Consider the following 26,398-nt stretch of genomic DNA (forward strand, 5'->3'; position numbering starts at 1 on the left):
CTGTCTGCTAGAACTTGAACCCGGGCCCTTGAACACATCCCCGACAGCTGCTAGCCTGGCTGACCCTAGGAAGAGAGAAGCAGCCATCAAAGACAAAAAGGAAACAGTGGGACTCCTAGCTTTGCAAAAAGCTTAGCCCTGGGACAGGCCAGGAAGCCAGAAGTGAGAGGGCTTCACATAGCTCAATGAGTGGCCATAAGAAATACCCTAGTACCTTAGCTCAAAAGTCCAGCCTGCCTTTTGGAAGCAGCTCAATTCTACCCCAGAAATCATGCAAATTCTAGTTTACATCAGAAGGAGGATCAAGATATCATGTTATTAAGCCTTTAGACAGACTTAAAAACACAAAAATATAAGATCAATATACATACACATACATGCACTTTTTTTTTTTAGACAGGGTCTTGCTATGTTGCCCAAGCTGGCCTCCAACTCCTGGGCTCCAGTGATCCTCCTGCCTGAGCCTTCCAAGTAGCTATAACTATAAGTACACATGCCACTGCACTCAGCTGATGTATTTCGTATCATCCAAAGTTTAAGCAAAATTGCAGCAGGACCCATTTACTATCTTGCACAGAACTTGGCTGTAGTCAAATTAAACATAGGTTAAAATGCACCTCGAACAGCTAAGGACTTATGGATATACCATACCAGACAAAACACAGAGAGAAAATAATCAGAGGTTGACTGGGGATTATTACCATTTTTTTTTTTAAGTCCTCTTAGCTCAAGTAAAATCGAAATGGTGCTTCATTTTAAGGTTTTTCCCACAGGGCTGCACTGACTTCCGGGCCAGCAGGTGTCGCTCTTCAGCTTACAAAGACTCACCGCTTTCCTCTGGATGAAAGACTGGGCGTCCTTCAGGTGGCCGGCGATGTTCTCACACAAACGCTTCCTCTCCTCTTCATTCAGCACCTTCTCGTAGAATATCCGCACCTGCTCGGGGAAAGACAGGGTGAAGAGAATCAACCAGTTTATCACAAACAAAACTCACCTATTATGCCACTTATGAAACGAATGATCCTAATTTAAGAATAATTTTAAATTACAACTAAAACTGTCATTTGTGTTGAGTTCTTCACTATATGTTTTGTTTTAAGCAAAACAGGAAGAATTCATTTGTTGATAATAGCTCAAAGCCGCTGTTTAATTTTTAATAATGTCCTTATAGTCTCTTATAAATAGGTCTATCATTAAAAATCCCAATACATCCTTAATAATGACAACTCCAGAATGTGCAAGCTGTCTTTAAATGTAAACTTGGCACAATACAACCTTTGTTCAATTCAGAACCATGGAGGGAAAAAACCTAATTCATTTACACACACACACACACTCTCGTAGCTATTCGGAAGTCTTGAGATTTCTTGGGCAAGACACATTAACAGTGATACTTTGTTTATATTGAGTTTACCTCTAAAATGAATTGAAATAGTTGAAAATAAAAAAAGTTTAGTGTCAGATATGTGAATCCTAGTAGCCTTTGCCCAATTCTGAAATTAAAACGTTGTAGCTATGATTTTTTTTTTTTTTTTTGAGACAGAGTCTCGCTTTGTTGTCCAGGCTAGAGTGAGTGCCATGGGCATCAGCCTAGCTCACAGCAACCTCAAACTCCTGGGCTCAAGCAATCCTGCTGCCTCAGCCTCTCAAGTAGCTGGGACTACAGACATCACCACCATGCCCGGCTAATTTTTTCTATATATATTAGTTGACCAATTAATTTCTTTCTATTTATAGTAGAGACAGGGTCTCGCTCTTGCTCAGGCTGGTTTCGAACTCCTGACCTTGAGCAATCTGCCCACCTCGGCCTCCCAGAGTGCTAGGATTATAGGCGTGACCCACCGTGCCTGGCCTGTAGCTATGATTTTATTCTAACATTTCATTCATTCATTCAACAAATATTTACTGAGTATCTATAATGTTCCAAACTCTGTTCTTTGCACTGCTCTTCTATTGTTTGTGAAGTCCAATATTCAATTATCTAAGGTATCAAATTCATAAAATACTAAGATGTGTCATTTTTCTAAGCTATCAATTAAAAAATATTTAATCAAGCATGTCTATGTTAGTAGAAAAAAGGCCTCCTATCACCTCAGTCTATAATATTGCATCTCATTGTATACCTCAATCTACAATCTTGATCATCTTAAACCTGCAATTCTTGAATTACAAGAATTTGTTCCTGCAATTCCAGTGGAGTGTCACAACCAGCTTGCCCCTGAGAGTAGAAAATTGCCAAATTTTCAGGGATTTTGTAAGCAAGTTGTTAAACATGGCCATTACAAAAATTAAATCACATAAATTTCTAATTAAATAGATTAATTAGAAATTAATTCAATTAATTAGTTCAAACGAAAGTAATAAATACTTAAAACATCACTTTCTAATTAATACATATTACCTATTGCCTATGTTTTTGAGGTTATTTATGTCTTCTGTACTCTGTGGTGGAAATACTATATAATAGTGATATTGAATTTTATTCTCGATGCCACAGATTCAGTGACATCGTGTTGGTAGCCTGAAAGCAGCCCTGGGGAATATCTCTACCAAGAAAATTGACAAACACTACAAACCAGGGCTTTCTCCCCCAGAGAGCCAGCTGTTAAATATTTTTCAACACATCACAGAATAGCATCCCTATAAAATACTTGCTCTTTCAGAGATAAGGTTAATCTACAGCATTAAGAGGTTTAAAAAAAAAAAAGTCCAGGTACATAAGATTTCTCAGTGACCTGACTTGCATATTCTTATGCCTGGCTAAAAACTACCATCTGTATATAGCTTAGTCACTCATTGCAGCAGGGCATGGTCTCCACAAATATAACAGCTGCTCTGGTTTTTTTTTAACCAGATAACGATTCTGAGCCACTTTATCAGCTCTGCACTTTAACCATTTACCCTTAATGGCAGGACCAGACTCCTTTTAAAGGAAAAGTGACATTTTTCCTAATCAATACAAAGTAAGAAGGTTGTGTAACACGTCTACAGTAAAGGGCACCAATGCTAAGTGTGAAATTAATGACTTTTCAGGGAACACAGCTGTGTAATGCCCGCCCCGATCAAGATGGAACAACACCCATAGCTCAGAAATCCCTCCACAGGGGCCTCTGCCAGTTCCGAGTCACTCTCCTCTCTCACCACCCAAGATCTCCTGATCTTGGTCCCTTAAATCCTTGTTTCTTTGTTAACTCTCCAAAGACTTAAAACAAATGCTTTTTCTATTTTATCTAGCTTTTCAACAGAAGTCCAAGTGAATCATTTTTAGGAGAATAAATCTGGACCTTCTATGTATTTCCCATGTGACTCTTATCATTACAAAATTATGCTGTGAACCTATAACAGTATTGTGACTAAAAAGCATGAGTCCTATGTAGTGATAAGAAAATCTCTCAAATAAAATAAGAATGATCATGTAGTACATTTTAATGTATAAGCAAATAGCCTCATTATCTAATTAATTTTTACAGGCGTTGTATGGCTGGTTTAATAGCTATATTGACTTGACACAAGAAAAATTCTTTGCAAGGCAGGGAATGAACTGTAATATGCTTGGTTGCATCTGCCATCACCAAAAATAATGCAGTTATATAAAGAGCTTAGAGGAGCTGTTTTAAGTTCATGTAAATATGGTTTATACCCTACAACAAAATAATTTATATATATATACATATATTTGTACATGCATAAATATCTTAAAGATATCCTCATAGTGAATTAATTCATGTATTTAAGTATGTTTTACTTGGAACTCACAAACTGAGAAACTAGAAATAGGTTCTACTCTAACTTCAATACTAAATTTAAAACCAACTGCCCAAACAGAGCTCTAAAACAATTATACTTTTAACTTTATCCATTATTGTGTGTGGTATAAGTTGCAGTAGACACATTAATGAGGTGGCTGCCCACCTGGAGCCCTGAAAAGAGCCTTTAGGGCAGCCACAGTTGACTAGAAAGAGAAGAACTTGACCAGGGTGGTTAACTACATAGGTTGACCAATGGCCAATGGTGCAACCTGGGAGGAAAAATTAGCCAAGTCAACATGGCTCCATGCTTCTAGAATCTGATATAGAAGTGTTTTCTTTTTTATTGAGACAGAGTCTCGCTTTGTTGCCCAGGCTAGAGTGAGTGCCATGGCATCAGCCTAGCTCACAGCAACCTCAAACTCCTGGGCTCAAGCAATCTTCCTGCCTCAGCCTCCCGAGTGGCTGGGACTAAAGGCATGCGCCACCATGCCCGACTAATTTTCTCTCTCTCTCTCTCTCTCTCTCTCTCTCTCTCTATATATATATATATATATATATATATATATTAGTTGGCCAATTAATTTCTTTCTATTTATAGTAGAGACGGGGTCTCACTCTTGCTCAGGCTGGTTTCGAACTCCTGATCTGAAGCAATCCGCCCGCTTCGGCCTCCCAGAGTGCTAGGATTACAGGCATGAGCCACCATGCCCGGCCTGATATAGAAGTATTGAGAAAAGAAGAGGTGGTCTAAAAAAAAGGAATACATAAAGAAAGAAGCCATATCCATTTTCCAGGCCTGAGTGAAAAAAAAAAAAAAAAAAAAAAAAAAAGAAAGAAGCCATAAAGGAGAGTTAGGTCATGGTCATGGCAAAGACCCAACAATGATAAAACAGAAACTATGAGACAGAGGGGAGAAAAGTAGGAAGACATGGTAAAAGTAATCAGTATTGAAAAGCAGAAGCAGACAGAGAGTAGCTAAGTCATGTGACTGATGCGGACTACAGTGGAAACGCCCACACCCTTGCCACCAAGGCTCCTAGAGCCATGTTGGATTTCCAGTTTTGGCCCACTGAACTGGGCTGTCCAGCCCAGATCCTTAGATTTGGCTAAGCTGTACTTGCTCATTTCTTAGACTGCCATGAGATCACTGTTGCCCCAGTCCTTGCCCCCACTCCCTGTACCCCCTTCCATAAATTTGGGGAGAACTAAGACGAGTTCCATGCCTTGAACCAAAAGAGCATAGTAACACAACCCTTCAACCCCACCCAATAAGGTTCCAATTTACAATTAGGCATGAGTCTTCCCTGAATTCAGTTAAAGACAGACTAGACACTTGGAGAGTGCTAGAATATGCAGACGCTGGCAAAGACAATTGGCAGTGACTCCCGCAGCAAAGACGCGTTACCTGCGAGAAGTTGTCGTCGTCGGCACTGTTGAAGCGCCGCACGTCGGCAGAGCACTGGGCGCCGTGCTCCAGGGCTGCGGGCTGCTGCTCGGGAGCACCGAAGCTGTTGGGGTAGTAATTCGGAGCACCGCCTAAGGGAAAACCACAGATGCACTCAGGGACGTGGAAAATGGCGCGAGTCCGCAAATGGTCAATGTCGTGAGAAATAAACTTCAGTGGTAATCAAATACGCATACACAGACATAATCACAACACACACGTTATCTTCAACTTCCCGTATTTGACTACAAGTAGGACTGAGATGCTGAGTGGAAACTGCTGTCTTCTACACGCTCTCATGGAGTCTTTTTTTGTCCTTCACCCCCCCACCCCGCCCCCAATTCTCATTAGGAGTCTTAACAAAGAGATCTCAAAGTCCATTTCAATTCTTCAAATGATCTAATCTATCATGTTGTCTGATGCTGGCCAGCATAAGCATAAATTTATGTAGGTTTGATTTGGAGCAGAACCAGAACTTCTGCCTCATAGCTTCTGTTTTATCGTTGTTGGGGCTTTGCCGTGACCATGACCTAAACTCTCCTTTATGGCTTCTTTCCTCATGTATTCCTTTTTTGGATCTCTTTTTACTTCTCTCAAAACTGCTGTACCAGATTCTAGAGGTATGGAGCCAGGCTGACTTGGCTAATCTTTTTCCCCGAGGTTGCACCATTGGCCATTGGTGAGCCTTTGTAGAGATGAGACCTGAAGACACCTTTCAAATGCGAGGGTTTCATTTGGACTTGGGTTCACATCAAACACCGGATTACAAAATTCTCGGGAGCGACCTGAAAGTTCTGTCTCTGCTCCTTGAATTTACAGACACAGCTGTGGAGTTCTGCATTGCTAACTGCTGCGAGATTACACAGGAGTTAGTGGTAGACATGGGATTAGAACTCTCGGTTTTGTCTCTTCCAGCCCAGCATATACTGTGCTTCTATTATACGACTCTACTTCGCCATTCCTTAAATGTTTTTAAGATTCCCAGGGTATCTCTCTTTTTATTGACGATGATGACTTGATTCAATTCTAGCTTCACTTTCATGTCACTCCACAGATAAAAAGGGGTTTTTTAAAAATTTGATATTTGTAAGTATATCAGCACTCATTTATCTGGACTTACAGTAAGAAACAGTAAAAAATACAATCAAAACATTTTATATGACTTCCAAAATAAATTATGAGGCTTTTTTTTTTTTTTTTTTTTCCGAGACAGAGTCTCGCTTTGTTGCCCAGGCTAGAGTGAGTGCCGTGGCATCAGCCTAGCTCACAGCAACCTCAAACTCCTGGGCTTGAGCGATCCTTCTGCCTCAGCCTCCCGAGTAGCTGGGACTACAGGCATGCGCCACCATGCCCGGCTAATTTTTTATATATATATCAGTTGGCCAATTAATTTCTTTCTATTTATAGTAGAGACGGGGTCTCGCTCTTGCTCAGGCTGGTTTTGAACTCCTGACCTTGAGCAATCCGCCCGCCTCGGCCTCCCAAGAGCTAGGATTACAGACGTGAGCCACAGCGCCCGGCAGCTTTTTTTTTTTTTTTCCATTTTATTTTCCTAACTATATTCTGCTTTGGCCACACAATGCCTTAACAGGAGTGGCCCAAAAACACATTAAATGGTCTGAGCAAACCAGTCTGGGATTGGAATTTTATCCGACTCCCTGCCAGAATAGATTATCTACAGTGGATAATCGAGAGATGCCTATCTATCTCATTGGTCAAGGCACCAGTGTGTGGGCTGGGGCGGAGAAAGGGAGGACACTATACACTTATGGAGCTCAACTATTAGCTCAAGAAATTCATCCTAGTTCAACCGCATCTATATGAAGACTAAAATGCTCCAACAACCAGCCATCACAGTGCTTTCTGTATTAAGAATTAACTCTTTGAAATGTGCCTATTTCAGTAAAAGAGCACAGCCTAAATGCTCTACTTTTAAAATTAGACAAAGAGTAAGTAAAAATAGATCCTTAAGTAGGTTTTTCATAAGTATGCCACTATAATGGTGAACAATAACAGTACACATGAAGCAATATTCATTAATGAAGTTCAAAATATACATGAACCTCTCTGCTATATACTGTTTCGGTAAAGAAAAGACAACCAAGGAATATGAATTGAAAAAAAAGAGAGAAGAATAAAAATGCAGAAGACAGACACAGGAAGTATCAATTATTTTGGGCAATAACACACCTCATGCCTCCATAAACCTCAGAGATCAGAAATATTGCAACCAGCTAATATAATTATTATTAATAAACATGTAAACTTGTTAAATATATGGAAAAGGCTTAGTGATAATGGTAACAAGAGCAAGGTACAAATTTATATATGCAAAATAATCTTAAGTATATGAAAAATATTCACAGAAAAGAATAGGAAGAAATATAGCAAAATGTAATAGTTGTGACCTTTGGAAGTTGAGAAGATAAGTGGGTTTTTCTTTTTTCTCTTCCCCCCTCTATATGTTCCAAATTTCCTTTAGGGCACATGTTATTAATATTTTTATTATAGAAAAATACACTTTGAATGGAGCCATCTATGGCTATAAAAGTACATCATCAGTAAAATTTCTGAAGGGATTGATGTAAGCAGACTATTTCCAAAACACATGTGTCCTAAACAGGAAAATAAAATAACTATGATCTATATTAATATAAACTGTGGAATAAAAGGAAAAAAACATTCATCAAGCATACTGTTTGATTAATTAGAATACATAATTAGAACTAGAGTCTATACATGCACCTAAAAAAGCAGTTAAAAGAAAAAAATCATAAATTTGATAAATGAGCTTCACTAAACCAAAATGCAGGAGTCTCATCTTACCAGTTGATTTATATGCCTTCTCAACCACATTCATTTAGGAACAAAACATGGGGAGAGAATCCCTTGATTTGCTCTATGCCCCCATCCCCTCTCCCCAGCCTGCTCTATCCCTCCTCCAAATTCCAGCTAGACTTGTTCCCCCACAGATTCAACAGAATGGCAGAGAAAAACAAAAGACATGAACTCAGGTTTTGCACTTCCAAGGCTTTCTAAGTCTTGCTGCTTTAAGAGTGAGTTAACTGTCCATTTTATTTACAAAGGGTCTTTAAAACCTAAGATGTTGCTCTACTATAAGCCAGCATGAAAGATCTTTCTCCCTGTCTTTAACTGTCAGAGGTCAGCAAGTAACATCTGAGGGGGAACTCCCAATAAAATATGTAAAATAGATAAAAACATGGAGAGTCATCAGGCAGTTTAAACCCTCACTGCTGGGCAAGAACTCCCGGTTGTGGACAGCCAACACCCACGCAGAACAGGAGGCTCTGTGGGGCCAGTTTGAAAGCCCCTGGCCTGGTGTCCCACCCCATCTGCCTCACACACCCTTGGCCCTTACAGGGGAGCCAAATGTCTTGAGGCCTACCCTGATTGTCCTGAAAGCACATGGGCCCGTCACGCTGGTAGTTGGCCACTCGAGCACGGAAAGGACAGTTCACAGGTAACTGAAGATAATTGGGTCCCAGGCGGTGGCGGTGAGTGTCAGGATAGGAAAAAAGGCGGCCCTACAGTAATAAATGCAACAGATATTGAGTGGGGGCAGTAAGATATAAGAATGGGCTATAAACTCCATTCTAGAATTTAAAGTACAAAGACTATTCATGATTACCACAAAACCCTGCCTAGGTCAAGTCTTTCTTATGAAATGAGCTCTCCCTAACTGGACAGTCCTTCATTTCCCATGCCACATGGCCAACCATAAATGTTCACATCTGTTTTAGATAATAACACCTCTTTTTTACCCCAAATAACAAGTGCCCTGCCTTATACTGTATTACTTTCCATTCCCAAGGAAGTATTACATTGTAAAATAAATTTGCTAAAATCTGGAATGAATCCTGAATTAATTCCACTCCTCCCCCCATTTCTCTGCTCCAGGGAAAGAATCAATCATTTGCTCTTAACAAAAAGCAAAAACGTCTACAAAACCAACTGTATAGGAAATTCTTCAAAGAAACACCTCGCACGTTGCCTTCTGAGTTATCTCACATATACTCTGAGCTCTGAGACTTTCTAGATGTAAACAAAGTACTACAAAAACAAAAGCTATCGTTCAAAATGATGGCTCCACAATGCCAAATGCCAAAGGTAATTAATCCAAGATTAAATGATGTTACACATGAACCCAGGCAGGATGGCACGCATTTTGAAATTTCTTTCAGTAAATGCTGAAACAAAAAAACTTTATGATGAATTCTATGTTAATTTTAATATCCAATTACTTAAGTATTCTCATTATTCAAAGTTCTACTCTATGAGGAATTTTTCTTTCACTGGCTTTATCATCAACCTTGAACCTTAAACTATATTCTTACATCACTAATTCTATGAGGCAAAATAAAAACTAAATTAAATATGGCAACTTAAGCAATTATTCTGTACCCATTCACTCATACCAATATGCTTACTCCAGTCCCAGTGTTCTGTCAATGATTTGTTCTTGGCTGTTGGACTCCACTTCCCATAATCATGTCAGGTTGTCTAAGGCCATATTGAGATGACTGGCCATGCAGCCATGACTAACACTCACCCACAGTTTAGAAGCAGCTGGTTGCCTCTTTCGGCTTAAAAAGTTGTGCTCTTAACTCTATCAACAGGATCGAAGATATAATCGCACCATGAGCCCGGATGTAGCCTCGATAATTCTGATTCTGTACCACTTTATGTTTATCAGGCAACCTTACCCCACCCATGGGTGGAGACCAACAAAGGTTGGGAAATGGGCACAGCGAGGCCATACCCTGACACCAAGTTGAATCTAGGCCTTACCCAAAGCCCTGAGCCTGAACGCCCTTGCTGGACCCGGGTGAGAAAGCAGAACAATCCTTTCCCACTCTGGCCATCAGCCCAACTTCTCCAACTCGCGGCAAAGTGCAGAGTATGAGAGTAAAGAAAAGGACATCTGCATCATCGGACACTCAGGTGACAGTCTGGGACTTGTATTATACTACTTTGTCCATTTCATCAGGGTCTGGCTCACTACTTTGGATAAAGTCGTAAAATTTATTAACATGACCTTGTTAAAAGGCAACTGAGAACACGGCCCATTAATATGCTGACTGCCACCACCCAAGCAACAATGCTCATTAGCTCTTATCATAATTTCGATGCCCTCCTACCTGGCTCTCCATGTCCACTCCCTACTCCAACAATACAACCTACATGTTCCTACCAAACGAATCTTGCTTAGGCCCCACTGAGACTGTATTATTTACCTGCTCAGAAGACCTTAAATGATGCCTCACTGGGTGACCAAATAGCTAAATGAGTACAACAGCCTTTCCCAGTGGTATGGCTCCTAAAATGCTCCACGATATTACAATTCATACCTAAATGACCTAAGAAGTTATGGGAAAAGCTAGGCTAGAAACAATAACTTAGCAAAACTTACAAAAGCTCTTTCACACACTTTTTAAAAATTCTTAAAAAAAAACAAACAAAACTGTAGACACACTGAATTTAAAATAGATGTATTTGCCAGACTGAAATTAATGCCAATAGAAATTACATATATACATATATATATACATACACACACATTTTTTTTTTCTTTTTTTCCAGACAGGATTTCACTGTTGCCTGGTTTAGAGTACAGTGATACCATCATAGCTCACAGCAACCTCAAACTCTTGGGCTCAAGTGATTCTCCTACCTCAGCCTCCTGAGTAGCTGGGACTACAGGTGTGCACCAGGCCCTGCTAATTTTTCTAATTTTTTCTTTTTGTGGAAACAGGGCCTCACTCTGTTGCTCAGGCTGGTCTTGAACTCCAGGCCTCTAGAAATCTTCCTGCTTTGGCCTCCCAAAGTGCTAGGATTATAGGCATGAGCCACTGCATCCAGCCAGAAATTATATTGATTTCCACTTGTCATCCTTTCTCTGGATTCTCTTCCCCAATGGTCTCAACAGATGCCTTAGAGAGGGGTGAGGAACCTGCGCCCTTGGGGCCACATGTGGCCTTCTGGATCCTTGAGTGCAGCCTTTTGACTGAATCCACACTTTACAGAACACATCCTTTTAAAGGGGTTTGCTCTGTGAAGTTTGGGTTCCAACGAGGGGCTGCGCTTGGGGATCTGTAGGCCCACATGTGTCGCTGAGGCCGCAAGTTCCCCACCCCAGCCCAGGTCACTGTCTCAGCTTCCTCTGCTCCCCAGTTTTAATGTGACTTCTGCTTCTATTCCCAATCCCCAGGTGCCTGTTTTTTCTATTTATCACCACAAGGAGTGATTCTATTTGTGTGATATATATATTAGACTACATTTCTCAAAATTGAAGAAAAGTTCTTTTCCTAGAAAATAAATGCTCAAGCATTTAAGGTCCCCTCTGACATACACCCAATGAACCTGTCCAAACTCAACTCTTCTCATTGAGGAGAGAGTGACTATAGTTTGTCCTTTTTCACTCATGTCCTTCTCCTGCCCCATTTTACCTGTTGATAATCAAAAACCTATGCATTCTTCAAAACCTATCTCAAATGCTACCTGTTCAACCTCCTTGCAGCATGGCACTCTAATGCAGCATGGCACACTTGTTACAGAACCTGGACAGTCTGTCACACACAATAGACAGGTACTCAATTTATACTGGTTAAATTAACTACAAACTAATGAAAAACTTACTTTCTATAGAGGCTTCGGATATTCCTAATGTCATAACAAAACTGTTATTTTAAAAAAAAATGGCCAGGCACAGTGGCTCACTCCTGTAATCCTAACACTCAGGGAGGCCGAGGCAGGAGGATCACTGGAGGTCAGGAGTTCGAGACCAGCCTGAGCAAGAGTGAGACCCCATCTCTACTAAAAATAGAAAGTAATTAGCTGGGCAACTAAAAATATATGGAAAAAATTAGCCGGGCATGGTGGCGCAGGCATGAAGTCCCAGCTACTCAGGAGGCTGAGGCAGAAGGATTGCTTGAGCCCAGGAGTTTGAGGTTGCTGTGAGCTAGGCTGACACCACTGCACTCTAGCCTGGGCAACAGAGTGAGACTGTCTCCAAAGAAAAAAACCATAGGAGTCTTAACTTGTCTTCCAGGGAGACTGAAACCTGAACTAGAATCAGATACTTACATAAGAAGCACCCTCAGCTACTGTGGTCTGATTGAGGCTATAATCTTTAACCTTTGTTTCATGGTCCCAGTCCACAAACACGAAAGATTGACTTACACGATAATTATTAAGCCAATTATTTTCCTATTGATTCTGGTCCAAAGTAGAATTTTTCACTCTTTGCACTCTTGGAAGAACATATTGGAAAGTGACATAAAACCTACTGATTGCCTAGCAACATTACCAAGACAAATTGTTAAATAAATCTGCTGCCTTTATCCCTGGCTACATAAATTTAGTTCATAAAGACCATCCTCAGATCTCTTCTCACAGATGGAAATATTCGAGCATCAAGAAACAATAAATGAATAAAGTTATGCTGACCAAGGTATTATAATCAATTAACTATATTCCCTCCCGTTAGTTACAGACTGAACAAACCATGCTTTACTCTACAAATACTGAAAGCATTTCTATTACATCATTTTTAAAAATTCAGAGACTAAGTATCCATGTCTTCACATATGCAGACACTTTACTATGGAATTTAGCTTCTACTTGGTTTATGCAAGGAATGCCCATCTAAGGGTGTTTCACCTCAGTGAGTCCCATGAGGAACTAAACACCCAGATTACAGTTTAAGCAATGTTCTAGTTAATTCCTCACATAAGGAATCGTGTCAACCTGCACATTGTGTGCGTGCACATGGATACCTGCCATGGAACCTGCCTTGGAACATCTCAATCCACCAGGCTTACCTGAAGCATTTTGTCAGGGCTGGGCTCAATGCCAGGTGGCATGTTGCTTGGGTCAAAAGCTATCTGTTCAACCTCAGCAAAGTAATTAACTGGATTCCGGTTTAAGACCAGTTTACCAACTGGAATAAGAGGATAGTCCTTGTGAGGCCAAACCTGAAAATAAAGTGATATTCACAATGACCAGACAACCAACTGAAGGAAATTAAAGCTACCCATAAAAATACCAGCTTTCTGATATAATCAAGCCAGTGAAAATAATATTTTTTAATCTGATAAAACATGGCAAGAACTTTAGATGAGTGTACTAGTTAAATGTTTCACATTAGTAAATGATAAATATTGACACTTTCCCAGGCAAAAGTACATCATCAGAGTTTCAAAATTTGTTCCCCACTAATAACATATGAAGTCACTTATATGCATTCAATAAACTTACAAACAGGAACATGGAAGTGAGATGCTGGTGATTGCTCATTCACAGGCCAGGAAGCTCTGAAGTGGCACCACTGTACTGTGTATATGACTGCCCCACCATTGTGAATGCTTGACTGGAAATTTTTTTTAATTAGATAAGAAGAAACTTAAAAAAGAAAACAATATAGTTGTTAATGGACTCACCTTGGTGACATCAAATGGATTAAATGGACAAGCTTCTGCCTGATTAAATGTCATGACCTGGATGTACAAAGTCCAGGAGGGGTAGTTTTCTGTGGCAATGGCATTGAAAAGATCCCGGAGGCCATAGTCAGGATCTTCCTGGGAAAGTCTGGCTGCATCTTCAACAGAAAGGTTTTTGATGCCTTGGTCAGTCTACAAAATGAAGAAAGGAAAATCAAATGGGGCCAGGCATGGTGGCTCACGCCTGTAATCCTAGCATTCTGAGGGGCCGAGGTGGGAGGATCGTTTGAGCTCAGAAGTTCAAGACCGGCCTGAATAAGAGCAAGATCCTGTCTCTACTAAAAATAGAAGGAAATTAGCCAAAACAACTAAAAATATATATAGAAAAAATTAGTCGGGCATGGTGGCGCATGCCTGTAGTCCCGGCTACTCAGGAGGCTGAGGCAGGAGGATCGCTTGAGCCCAGGAGTTGGAGGTTGCTGTGAGCTAGGCTGATGACAAGGCACTCTAGCCCGGGCAACAGAGTGAGACTCTGTCTTAAAAAAAAAAAACAACTCAAACTGAAATTTACTGGCAAAGTTATCAACATTTAATCGGTAATTCATCGAAGGATTATGATTTCAGTCTTTGGGTAGTGTTACTCAAAGACTGAAATTTCTTACAACAGTACTTCAGTGGTTCAAATCTGATACTAATGAACTTTCTACTTGATTATCTTGATTCTTTAAATTTCAAGAGAATTTTGCCTACACATTTCATATTTAAAATTAGTCCTATCTTTCCCTTTACATATTCTGTATTATTTAAATTTTTTACTCATGTTATTTTTGGAATCCGAAAAAAAATCAAAACATATTTTAAAAATAAGCAGAAGATCAATAATATTAAAGGAATTCCCTTTTCTTCATAAAGTAATTTTCAATTCCCATTTTATTAATAGCTCAAATCAATTACTGAAATTGTGCTCAGCTACAATCCCTTCACAATCACCTCTTGCCTTTAAGAAATCACAGAAGCATGGTTCATAGAGCTTAAAGAACTTCTGTACAGCTACTCTGAACCAGTTCTCTGACAATAAGCAGATAAAATTAGTATTCTAACTTTCTGAACAAGCCATTAAAATCCAAAGAAGTTATGTCAGTTTCACAAGTGCTCCTCTTACCATGCCATATTGCTCTTCAATGGATGTCTACCTTATTCTGAAAGACCCCCAACCAGCCAAGTGACATGGAGAGATCTCCTAAGAAAAATCAACTCTGAAGGCTGGTCTATTTCTACCACAGAAATCCCAACTCTCTCTAGTCTGTGGCAGGGTTTGAACTCTTCTTACCATCGGACCACAAGCAAAGCCACCTTCAGGATAAAAAAATGAAGGTCACTGTCTGCGGATCACCTGAAGAGCTATTACATTAAACTGTACAATAATATTGAAATATTAATGGAAGCCATTTGGATTTATAAAAGAATAATCATAGGTCAGAATAATCTTGACTGATGATTCCAGGTAGATCTCAGGCTACTTTAGGGTCCTCAGATGAACAGGCCCATAAGCAATCCAATCTTTCTGGAACTATGAATAGCTCATGGAAGTACCCCAACATTACAGTGAAAAGAACTGGAGTTCAAAGGACATTTATACTATGCCCAAGGCCACAGCTATCTAGGAAACGAAGACTTAAGTTCAGGTTGGCCTAACTCCAAAGCTACGGACTAGGCTGGCTGCCCCAGATACAGTCATTTAGTCTTGCTCTGAGTGACAACACGCTCCTTTCGCCAATTACAAGCCAATTTGTCAACTGTTTCTTAAAATTGTTCCTTGTCAAAGAGTATAGATCCAAGTCATAAATATAAAGAGAGGTAACAGAGTTCCTGTTTGACATATCCATGTTAGTTGTTCAAATAAAGATTACAATAGAAGAAATCAGGGATTTTGGACGTCTTTACAGGGAGACTGTGTTTGCCATGAGCCCACATTTTTCTGCTTATTTTAGCAGTACTACTTGGAAACACAAGTTCTCAGGCTTCTGTTTTTAACTAACCTTCTGCAGTTCTCTGGGAATATCTCTAACACCATGGCGATCACCGGTAATATTGCTTATAATAAATGTGCCAAAATCATATCAAGAGGGCCCTTTAAAACATTTCAGTTGATTAAGAGGTTCTAAAAAGCTTCCCCAGAGGTAACTGATTTGATCTAACTATATGAATACAATGAAAAAAAAAACCCACTATAATTATGTTTTCTGATATATATAATTAATTTCACTTATTTGCCTTGTTCAATCTCAATAAATGCTAAGTAAATGGATGGATGACTTAAAAAGTTAGGAGATGTTTCTGGAAAAATAGCATCAGATCTTAGAAGTGATAGTGAGGTTGGCATATGCTACAATCTGCCTTAGTCCCCTTCCAGACCCCAAAAGAAATCTATGCTGAGGACAATGACTCAGGGCTAAGAAAGGCAAAGCATCATAACACTTGACTGTTTTCTAGGGTTGACCCCAAACTTCAGCACAGAACCCTAGAAAAGCTAGGCTAAACCAGACAGAAATTTCCTGTAACCTTCAGGCTATATTATCTTTTTATCTTTGGGCCCAAACCAAAACTTTAGACACTCCTACTCCAGGAAGAAAGGTGCAACCTCAGTGTGAACCTGCCAGCACCAGAAACATTAAACCAGAGAACCAGCACAAAAGGAGTTTTTTTTCTAAATATTTATGGTGATGCTCACGGGGTCCAAAAGTAAAAGAAAACTTAAACTGTTGAATTATTGACGGCAGCCATGTGCTTTTACCTCTGGCCACATGTAAACATGTAAAGAGACCAAAGAGATTCCTGAATCATATCCATGGAAAAAAAGAGACCAAAGAGAGATCATACAGTTTTGTTTTGTTTTTTTTTTCTGAGATAGGGTCTTGCTTTGTTGCCTGGGCATAGAGGGCAATGACATGATCATGGCTCACTGTGACCTCAAACTCCAAGGCAAGTGATCCTCCTGCCTCAGCCTCCTGACAGTTTTTTTTTTATCAGAAGTGTGAATTTATCCACTGTAGCGGTTGCCAAAAAAACACTCATGGTGCTGATCAACTAGATCAAAACCTTCCATCCTTGGGGGTAAATGTGAAGGAAAGGTGGGAGAATCCTTAATCTTTGCTCAATCCTTCAGGAGAAATAAGGAGGGGTGTGCGGCACAGGCCTTATGCGCTCTGACTCAACCGCAACATGTACCTTGTAATGGAATTTGCAATAGACTGCCTCTTTATTTGCATTCACCAGCTTGAAAGTATGCGACCCGTATCCATTCATGTGGCGGTGTCCGTCTGGAATCCCCCGGTCGCTGAACAGGAAAGAAACCTAAGGGACAGAAATACAACGCCTACATTTTTCAGTTTAAATCAAAACATCCTAGATTTTTAAGACATTCCCAAGTCTCCAGAAAACCCCTTAATGCCATGAAACATACTCGCCAATTTCCCATGGGAAGGGTTATCATTATTTCATTTGGAGATAATAATAAACAGATAAATTTTAAAGCACAATGATATATAAATCATTAACAGCATGACTCAAAACTCTACAAAGGAAAGCTAAAAAAGAATCTGAAAACTAGTCTAACTTGTTATTCCAAATTTATCTTAATAGCAGATTTGGTACTCTTGTCCCCTCATTTCCTACTATAGAGTTTTACCTCACACTAGAGAAATTCATCCTTGATATGGCTAAATATTAATTGATAATGCTTATAGCTATCTATTGTCTTCACTTAAGGCCTATGAATGGGGGACAATTAACAAAATCAGTCATTATAAAACTCTTCATGATAAAGAAATTGGAGAAAGCTTCCAAAAATGAAAGTCAGAAGCCAATTCCAATAAAATATCCCAAAGTGGAGAAACACAACAGGAGGCAAAATTAATGGTTCTGCCCCGGGTGATGTATTATAATATAGGGAGAAAAAGCGCTCCCACCTGATGCAGAGACTCCGGGCGTAAGCTCCAGAAGTCCCAGACCATGTCCGGATCCTTCAGGTGTGTCTGAGGATTTCTCTTTTGGCTGTGGATAAAGGACGGGAACTAAATGGAAAAATAGAGAAAAAAAAATCTAAAAACCAAGTTTATAGGAATTTTGGTGTTTTACATTATACATAGCCTATTCCTATTCCTATTGTGGATTATAATTCTGAACACAACCCTAGAATTTTAAACTGCTAAACCATAAAATAAAATTTACTCGACATATATAATTACTAGCTAAGATAGCCTGAAGTATTTCAAATATACTCAAAGGTATAATATCTCTTTAAGCACAAAAAAAACGTACCACCCCTCACACAAACACACACCTCCTGCTGACCCAGAGCATGTAGAGACATCCTTTACTTGTTTTAGGGCAAAGTCCCGCTTTTTACTAATCTTCAACGCTCTGCAAGGAAAACTGGACTTGATTCCCATTAAGTCAATGAATCTTGAAATCTAAGACCAGTAGTGACTGTTGTTACTTGATCTTACTAAATACAGAAAAAAAGGTCTTAAAAGGCAATCCAGACAACCCAAATTCTCTTCTTTCTGCCTTTCTAAGGACTTCTCAAATGCCAATCTGAAATCAAGTTAAATCAACAACCATTTGTAGAGTGCAAAGTACTCTATCACCTACCAAGATGGCATCCCTGATGAAGAAAATGGGGGTATTATTTCCAACAAGATCCCAGTTACCGTCTTCTGTGTAAAATTTCACTGCAAACCCACGAGGATCACGGACTGTGTCAGCTGAGCCCGATTCTCCAGCTATAATATGCAAATGGAAAAATGAAGCATAAACCAAAGTGCTTTGCATCCAATAAGCCTCAAGTCATAAAGACACTTCAGGATCTACCCTTTCCCATCCTCTTCCTAGAAGTAAATGGATATTTAAGTGCCCAGGTTATTATTATCCTTCTACTACCCACCAACTCATTTAGTCTACAAGTCAAACAAAAGAATTGAGAGTCATAAGAGAGTATATGTAATAACAGCTGAGAGATTATCTATTTAACATAAGTTAACTTTGTTCAAACAGGTAATTACAATTTTAATTAAAATAAGGAAGAGAATAATTCTGAAGATTAAGGTAGTAAACAAAAAGAAAATGAGTTGTCAAAATGATGAGGTTAATATTAAGAAAATGATTTAGTTCTTTATTTTTGTATTTCAGAGTATTTTCAAAGTAAACAGAGACTAAAACAGAAACAAAATTAATCATGCCTTGTGGTGTGTTGAGATGTAGTAAGATAGAATTCACACTAGCTATGCAATGTGTGAAAAATCACTTAACCTCTCTGAAATGGAAATAATCTGACCCTGCAAAGGAGATCTACAGATTAGAGATAATATCTATAAAGCACCAAACCGTGGTTGGCATAGAGTTAACCCTCAGTAAAGGGCAGCTGTTATCGTGGTTATTGAATAAGATCCCCACTCTATACTTCCGTTACAGGCAACCACTTATAAGAAATTTCTTTCCAAATATCACAGAATTGCAGGTCTGCATAAGTCTGATTTCTTAAGACTTCAACAAACAGAAATGTAAGTAACTTCCCATATATCTCCAAATATTTTTTCAACTATAAAACCTTGCTGTAATTTGGAGAAGTACTTGTTTCCTATTTTCTAGTAAGTTTTTCTTGAAGTGAAGTTATAAATGTCTCAGATAAGATGCAGGTTAGCATTTCTAGTCATGCCAACAGACTGACTTACCAACAGTGGAGAATCGAACTGCAATGGGAGTTCTCTTTCCAATACTCTCAAACACCTTTGCCTTGGAATATCTGGTAATGTCATGCGTGACCTCAAAGTAGCCAAAGGCTCCTAATGAGAAAGACACAGAAATCCTCACCATGAGACCACTGCTCAGATCATCAGGCCCTTATCAGGCATCTGGGGGACAAGATAAATCAATGGTTTAGCACCAGCCTTTTGGGAGCTTCCAACATGATGGGGGAAGGGGAAATGTCCAAACACAAAATTACAAGAGTGCAAGGCAAAACCCTATTATATATTATTCAGTGCTGAGCTAAGCACCACACTGAAGCCAAGAGGAAGAGGTGAGTGGGGCTGAGAGCACTTAAGGTTGACCCAAGGATACAGGGCCTCTGAGGGCCTTGAAGTGCAGGCAGGACCTAGAGAGAACAAACAGGAAGAAAAGAAAATACGGGGAAAGAAAGAATAGTTTCAACACTTAACAAAGCAACAAGGATGCCACAGAGCCAAGCAAACTGAACAGCACATCAAGTCATGATGGAAAAGACATGCAAAAAAAAGCTGGAGAAGCTGGGAAGAAATCTTATCCAAGAAGAGATTAAGAAATTCAGAAATTCTAACTGGAAGTCCAAGTAAGCAAGCTAAGAGAAAAATTTTTCTTCTTTCATATGGAGCTAAAAAAATGAGTTTTTAGCTTTCTTTTAAATATTACCTCCATCTTTTGTGTCTGTTATAAAAACAATAGAAAAGTTTCACAGAAGTTTTAGACAAAAGGGAAGAAAAAATCCCCACAAACCCACCACTATAATACAACTATCCTCAATTTTGCACTTTATTCCAGTATTTATCCAATAAGTGCACCATTTCAACTTAGTTTCAATTACAGTGCATGTGTCTATGTCTATTTCTGTACAGCAGCAAGTCCTGGAGAAACCTTGTTTTGTTCAACGTCACTTTTTGTTATAACATTGATGGGAACAAAAACTTGGTTCTTGGCTGGACCGAGTCTGTGTGCAGTTTGCATGTTCTTTCCATGTCTGCATGGGTTTTTCTCCCAGGACTCCCACAACCCAAAGATGTGTACATTAGGTTAAATGGTACCAGTCTAATTGAGTGACTGTGTGTGTGTGTGTGTGTGTGTGTGTGAGTCCACTCTTGGAAGGAAAGGAGTCCTGGCCAGGGTTGGTTCCTACCTGAGCTGCAGGGATAGGTTCTGGTCACCTGTGACCCTGAACTCGAATAAATGGGTAAATAATTACCTTATTTGTTTTTTATTACTCTTTCTTAAATGTATATATAGCTCACATTTATCTCAATGTTTAATATAAGAATTAGTTTGGTCTTTATTTAGAAGTTTGATGATGTTTTTGTGACCAGAAATATGCTTTAGAAATTTAACTCTTGTTTATGTCAATTAGCCTATGATAAAATTGGTTTTGTTATATGTCATTTTGCTTAAAGTTACAGTTTCTGAGAACCTATCAACATCATTAGGTGTGGACTTACTGTATTTTTATTCCTTCAATCAAATGCATGATAGAAGAAATAGAAGACAACCATTTTTACAATAAACTATTTTATATTTAATGTTCAATGTTCAAGGAAATAACCATCATTTAATTACTAATTCCCCTACTGATGGACATGTTTCCTTCCTCCCAGAATGGAGATTTGGCATTTCTATTAAAGGTCCTCCAACCCTTTGGGAAGTGATTTTTGACCTAGGTGCTATGAAACGAGCCTTTTACAACAAATGAACATAGCTCTCACCTGCTCCTTTAGCATGTACCACTCTCTCGGGAATTCTCTCTCGGTCAAAGTGAGCCATTTCATCAGTGAAAACCACATCCTGAACGAGAAGGGGCCCACGGGGCCCTGCTGTCATAATGTTCAGTTTGTTTCCTATTGGGTTACCAGCCCCCGTGGTCAGGACATGAGGTTTCTACGTGAAGATAAAGAGAAAAACAGCACAGGAGAGTCAGTACAAACAAACCCTTAATTCACAGTCACAGGGTATGTTATTTTGCAGTATTTATACCATCTGCCCAAACTCTTCTTAAATTTCCTATGTCAAAGAAATACCACAATATATGCCATTGCCTGAAATTTACAGTCAAGTCTCAGAAATCCTTGACAAATCAACACCAACCTGCTCAGAAACTCACTCTGAAGAACAGCAAGACAGTTTGTAGCCTGACAATTTGCTCAGCACCTGCTCTAGAGAGAGCCACTGAGCTCCACACAGGAAGCCCCAGACAGAAAGGCCCCCAAAAGAGCCATACATGCTCGAGAGTGAATGTCCAAACAATACGAAGAGGATGATTTCCAGAGAAGCTATGCTGGTTAACACTTTTTACTCAGAACTTACAAAAGCTCAGTTACTGCAGAGGGTGTCCAAGTGAGCCACCCTGTATACTGCATTCACTTCTCCCAAGCAGCGTGTGCCAGCTATTCACAGCATCTCTTTTCAATAAAAAGAGACCAAAAAGTCAATGGCTTTTACTGTCACAGAAAAGAAACTGTTACTGGTAAGATGGATTATAGCATTAATGTTCTAAAGATGTCAAATGTTTCTGAAATGGGATAGGTTATTTTACTATATTAAAGAACTAGTTTCAATACACCCAATTCGCCATTTCAGTTGCATCAGAAGCCACTCAGCTGTCCTTCGTCTAGGGTGAGAGCCGCATTCTTTAAGGCCCACGTAATCCTGGGCAGCTCTTAGCTTCATTTAGTTCCGTGGTCATACAGGATTTTTGAGCACAAACAACTGCCTCTGCAGTGTCTTCCTCCGGTCACTGGGGAATCAGGAGAGACGTGTGGGTGAAGCAAAGTTAAGCCACCTCCACCCTGGGAGAAAAACTCAATAGGGTTTGACGAAGTCAACAGACCAACTTCACTCACCAAGAAAAGCACTCTGCTTAGTATGTATTTCCACAAACCTGGAGTGCAGTGTGTAACATTTACCCCCAATGCACATCTGTCCTGCATATTAACATAAAGTTAATGCCTGCCTCTTCTCCAGAAGGTGATATGGTGGGGAGTAGGCACTTAAACTTTAAAAGTCCTGTGAGCTGTTTGAGAAAAGACATTGAATAAAAAGAGATCTTGGAATTTGCAAAATTAATAAATAAGACTCTCACACACTGTAAATGTCCCTTGCCCCATAGAATTATATTCTCATCAAAATGGAAAGAGGCCAACATGGCACCAGGGAGAAACTATGAGTGCCAGCATCAGAGCCTGAGTCTGACTTCCACCTCTGCCAATTACCAGCTATGCATTTACCAGCGTTATTTTTGAGTCTCAATTTTTCATCTGTAAAATGGACAGAATAATAACTACATCCCAGAGTTAACATGTGAATTGAAAGAGCTAAACGTATGCAAAATGCAGGCCACACCCTAGGCACATGTATACTACCACTTCACTGGCTATAAGAACATGATCTGATAGCAGAAGCAGCAAAGCATTTTAGTTTTTGTTTCTCTGGTAATCACAATAGATGCATACACTTCCATCCACACTCTCTCTCGCTCTATCACCTATATCCCTAAAACCATCTAGCAGAGCCCTTCCAAACCATCAGAAACATTAGGGTCCAATCAACAGTTACCAATCACATGCCTGTTTTGAAGATACACATGTTGCTAATACATGTGACCCTGTGTAGTTTTTAAAGTAGAAAATGAGTCAGAAAAAGAATGAGCAAAATTGTACAACTTCCCCTTTAAAGTTTAAGCCTAAACCTTGGTTTCCAACATTGGCTGTACATTGGAATCACCTGGAGAGCTTTTTTTTGGGTATGAATTATTTATTTATTTATTTTATTTTGGCATATTATGGGGGTACAGATTTTAAGGTTTCAATAAAAGCCTTTTCCCCCCTCCCCCCACAAGTCTGAGTCTCCAGCATGACCATCCCCCATGGAGAGCTTTTTAAAGCATCCTGATGCCTGAGTCATCCCCCTAGAAATTTCTGGTATACAATGTCTTGGTGAGGTCCAGGATACTTTTTAAGTCCCCGGGTGATTCCAAATTGAAGCCAGGATTAATAACCACTAGACTAGAGTTTTTGGATGCTCCCAAATTAAATGGTAAAAGAGTCAGAGCAAACTAATTCTGTCTACTTTTTAAAGGCTCTTTCACCATATAAACAAGGCATTACAGAAAGCCTTTAAAAAAGAAAGAAAGAAAAGAAAGGGGACATCCCATAAAGGAGAAGAGTAAGAGAGAGGATACCAAGAAGCTCAGTAACAGAAAAGCTAAACAGCTGAGTGCCACTGACATGCTTGCATCCCTAATGCAGGGAAGGAGCTGCCACTGAGAAAGACATGAGACCATATCACATTCCCTCCTGACAACCACCAGGTCAGGGTGATGTGGACCAGAACAAAAACCACGCCCAAAAGAGGGAGGTGCAGAGTTAAGTTGGATGAATGAATAAAGTACTAAAGCATCATATGGTCTTGCCTGACGACAATCATGGAATCTTAGAGTAGGAATGCTCGAAAGAGGAACCGACCTCAACTGAAAGATAACAGAAGGTGAGGAGTCGACGCTGTATATTTGTTAAGATGAAAACAATTCACGCAATGAAGATTTACTAATAAAAAGAGGGTGGGGCTGGGGAAATGAACCACACAAGTGATCTCACTTAAGCCTCCCAATAACCCAGTGAGATCAACGTTACTAATCCCATTTAATGGTGATGCTATACGCTCAGAGAACTTAAGTACCTCATCCAGATCTCAGTGATGTGGCACGGGCTTACCTGTCACATACAACAAGCATGGATGAGCAAGGGGATTTCCTCCAACTTGCACTTACCGTTTGCAAGATCAATGAAAGATCACTTTAGAACCAGAATTTCCTAAAGATAGAAAAGCTTTTCTGTGGCTGGACAATTTTAGGAGCTCTCTCTCCAGAAAAGCAGCATTTGTAGCTGTTAATCTTCCTGGCTGCTGGTTATCCATGACACCCATACATGCCTCTCCTGGAGCACACTCCCTACCATGCCCACGCCACCCCTCAGAGAGGCCTAAGGGCATCTTCTTGTGCCCCATAGAACAAAATATTAGAATTACCTGTTTATTTCAGTTGTCATCTCTAGATGGTGTACTCCTTTTACATCTCTACCCTGATACCCTAACACAATGCTCAATACATAACAATCGTGTGTGGACTCTATGTGTAAATAAACTATGGGCCAATATGAATGGCCAAGAAAGATTCTTTCCAAGCTGGCGGAGGAAGCAGCAACAGCCAACCCCTCTACCTGCATCTCTCCTCCAAAAAATAACAGGGAAATCATTTAATTCTGAGTAAACACCTTTAGACAAACTTGTTATGAAAACTGCTGCAAAAATTGGCTTGGCTAAAAACCCACACTATGATTACATGTAGGGACTTCAAGTAAAATTCCATTTGGACTTTGTTATTTGTACTGGCTTCTTTTGGCCAGAGCTAACTCACAGATTGAGAAATTTTCCTGGGGGGAGTAAGGTCGCCATTCTCTGGTGAAATATTTTATCACCATGGTTTCCACTTCTTAGTACCCTTTTGAAAACTATAAATTCTGGTTTATAAGCTGAGACTTCATCACTGGGATGTACTTGTATATCTTGTAAACAGACTTCGTCATGGTTAAGCCAATAGGTACCTCAGTTACAAGTCAATATGAGTCAGATATTCTAAGCCCAACAAGCAAGAATAAGTTTTCATTCTACTTTACTCATTGCCTAAATTATCCTATACAAGCCACCTAATGTGCTCAATAAATGAGGTACTAAAGAAAACATTAAATAAAGTACTTAAAATATTAAATAATATAGCAGGGAAAAAGGAAAATCCAATAAGGTTAAGAAAAAAATTAAACTATTTTCTTGATAAAGAACTCAGATGGCTACTGCTGGTGCTAAACAAAGTATAATGAAAGCCATCTCAGTATGATAACTGCTACCTGATCTGCAACCTTTGTGGCCTTAGGCTACCGACAATGCACAGAGCAAGGCAGAGGATAATATATCTAATATGCAAGCAAAGAATTGCCTACCCTTGGTGTTTAACTGCCTCAGAGTCCGGGAGAAAATAAAAAACACTTCTAAGAACCCCAGGGAATAGAACAAATGGGTAGTTTAAATTTCAGGAAAAAAATAAAATACAAATTGCCTTTTACAAGGAAGATAACAAATGTCAGACTTCAAGGTCACGTGCCTGGACCTCTAAGCCCAGAATGACTGAATACAGCTCCTCCCTTACCTAAATGAGAAGTGTTTTTCAAGCAAGGCTATGTCATATTATTTTGTACAAAAGTAAACAGGTCACAATAGCTGCTGATATTTTTTCCTCTCTTCTTGGTGAACTTCCAAGTCATTCACTTTGCTACTTAAATGTTTCCAGCCAGAAATGTCAAACTGCTACTACTGGCTTTTAATAATTAGCAAGCATTTAGAATAATCCTGTTGAAAATAAAACCTTTAAGGGTGGGGTGGGGTGGGAAAAAAAAAAGAAAAGAAAACCTTTAAAATACACAGAATAATAGGTATTACAAAAGGGAGTTTTCACTGTCTTGAAACTGCCTTAAGTAAGGCTGGTAACACTGAGACCTGGCCTAGTCCCTCAGCCTTTCAAAAAAGCAAGTAATAAAAGGAAGAAGTTGAAAAGACAGGCTCAAAAAATGAAGGATAACCGACCCACGAATGTAAAAGTTTCCTTTACTCTGTATTAGAAGCTGCAGTAGTCACAGTACTTAAAAGGAAAATTAAGGACAAAAATGAGAAAATAAATGAAAATAAATATTTGCTTATTTTACATTTTGCAATTAGCCTCTTTTCTTACTTGGAGAAAAATTATGGAGTGGTGTAGATATTGGCTAAAAAATACAAGTGAAAGCTTAGGAATTTCTATTCCATCTCTCATAATGCCTCTCCCACTTCAGAGGCTTATTAAACCTAAGTATCCCAAAGGAAGAGCCAGGGCATTCTAAGCTGTGAGCAACAAAGTTCCCATT

The 26,398-nt window shown here is 39.5% G+C and overlaps 1 protein-coding gene across 1 annotated transcript in view; it reads right to left on the bottom strand.

Moving 5' to 3' along the window:
- The window catches only part of CAT (catalase), a 34,326-nt gene that overhangs the window by 2,771 nt on the left and 5,157 nt on the right, over positions 1 to 26,398 (bottom strand). Inside the window, exons 2-11 of the mRNA XM_012755414.2 lie at positions 21,158 to 21,329; positions 19,385 to 19,495; positions 18,306 to 18,436; positions 17,621 to 17,725; positions 16,881 to 17,006; positions 13,653 to 13,844; positions 13,035 to 13,187; positions 8,600 to 8,738; positions 5,155 to 5,285; positions 829 to 936 (exon numbers count right to left, since the gene is read on the bottom strand). Coding sequence (XP_012610868.2) covers positions 829 to 936; positions 5,155 to 5,285; positions 8,600 to 8,738; positions 13,035 to 13,187; positions 13,653 to 13,844; positions 16,881 to 17,006; positions 17,621 to 17,725; positions 18,306 to 18,436; positions 19,385 to 19,495; positions 21,158 to 21,329 — 1,368 coding nt within the window. The remainder of the gene's footprint in view (positions 1 to 828; positions 937 to 5,154; positions 5,286 to 8,599; positions 8,739 to 13,034; positions 13,188 to 13,652; positions 13,845 to 16,880; positions 17,007 to 17,620; positions 17,726 to 18,305; positions 18,437 to 19,384; positions 19,496 to 21,157; positions 21,330 to 26,398) is intronic.

The sequence above is a fragment of the Microcebus murinus genome, chromosome 4 (assembly GCF_040939455.1).
Source record: "Microcebus murinus isolate Inina chromosome 4, M.murinus_Inina_mat1.0, whole genome shotgun sequence".
Lineage (NCBI taxonomy): Eukaryota > Metazoa > Chordata > Mammalia > Primates > Cheirogaleidae > Microcebus > Microcebus murinus.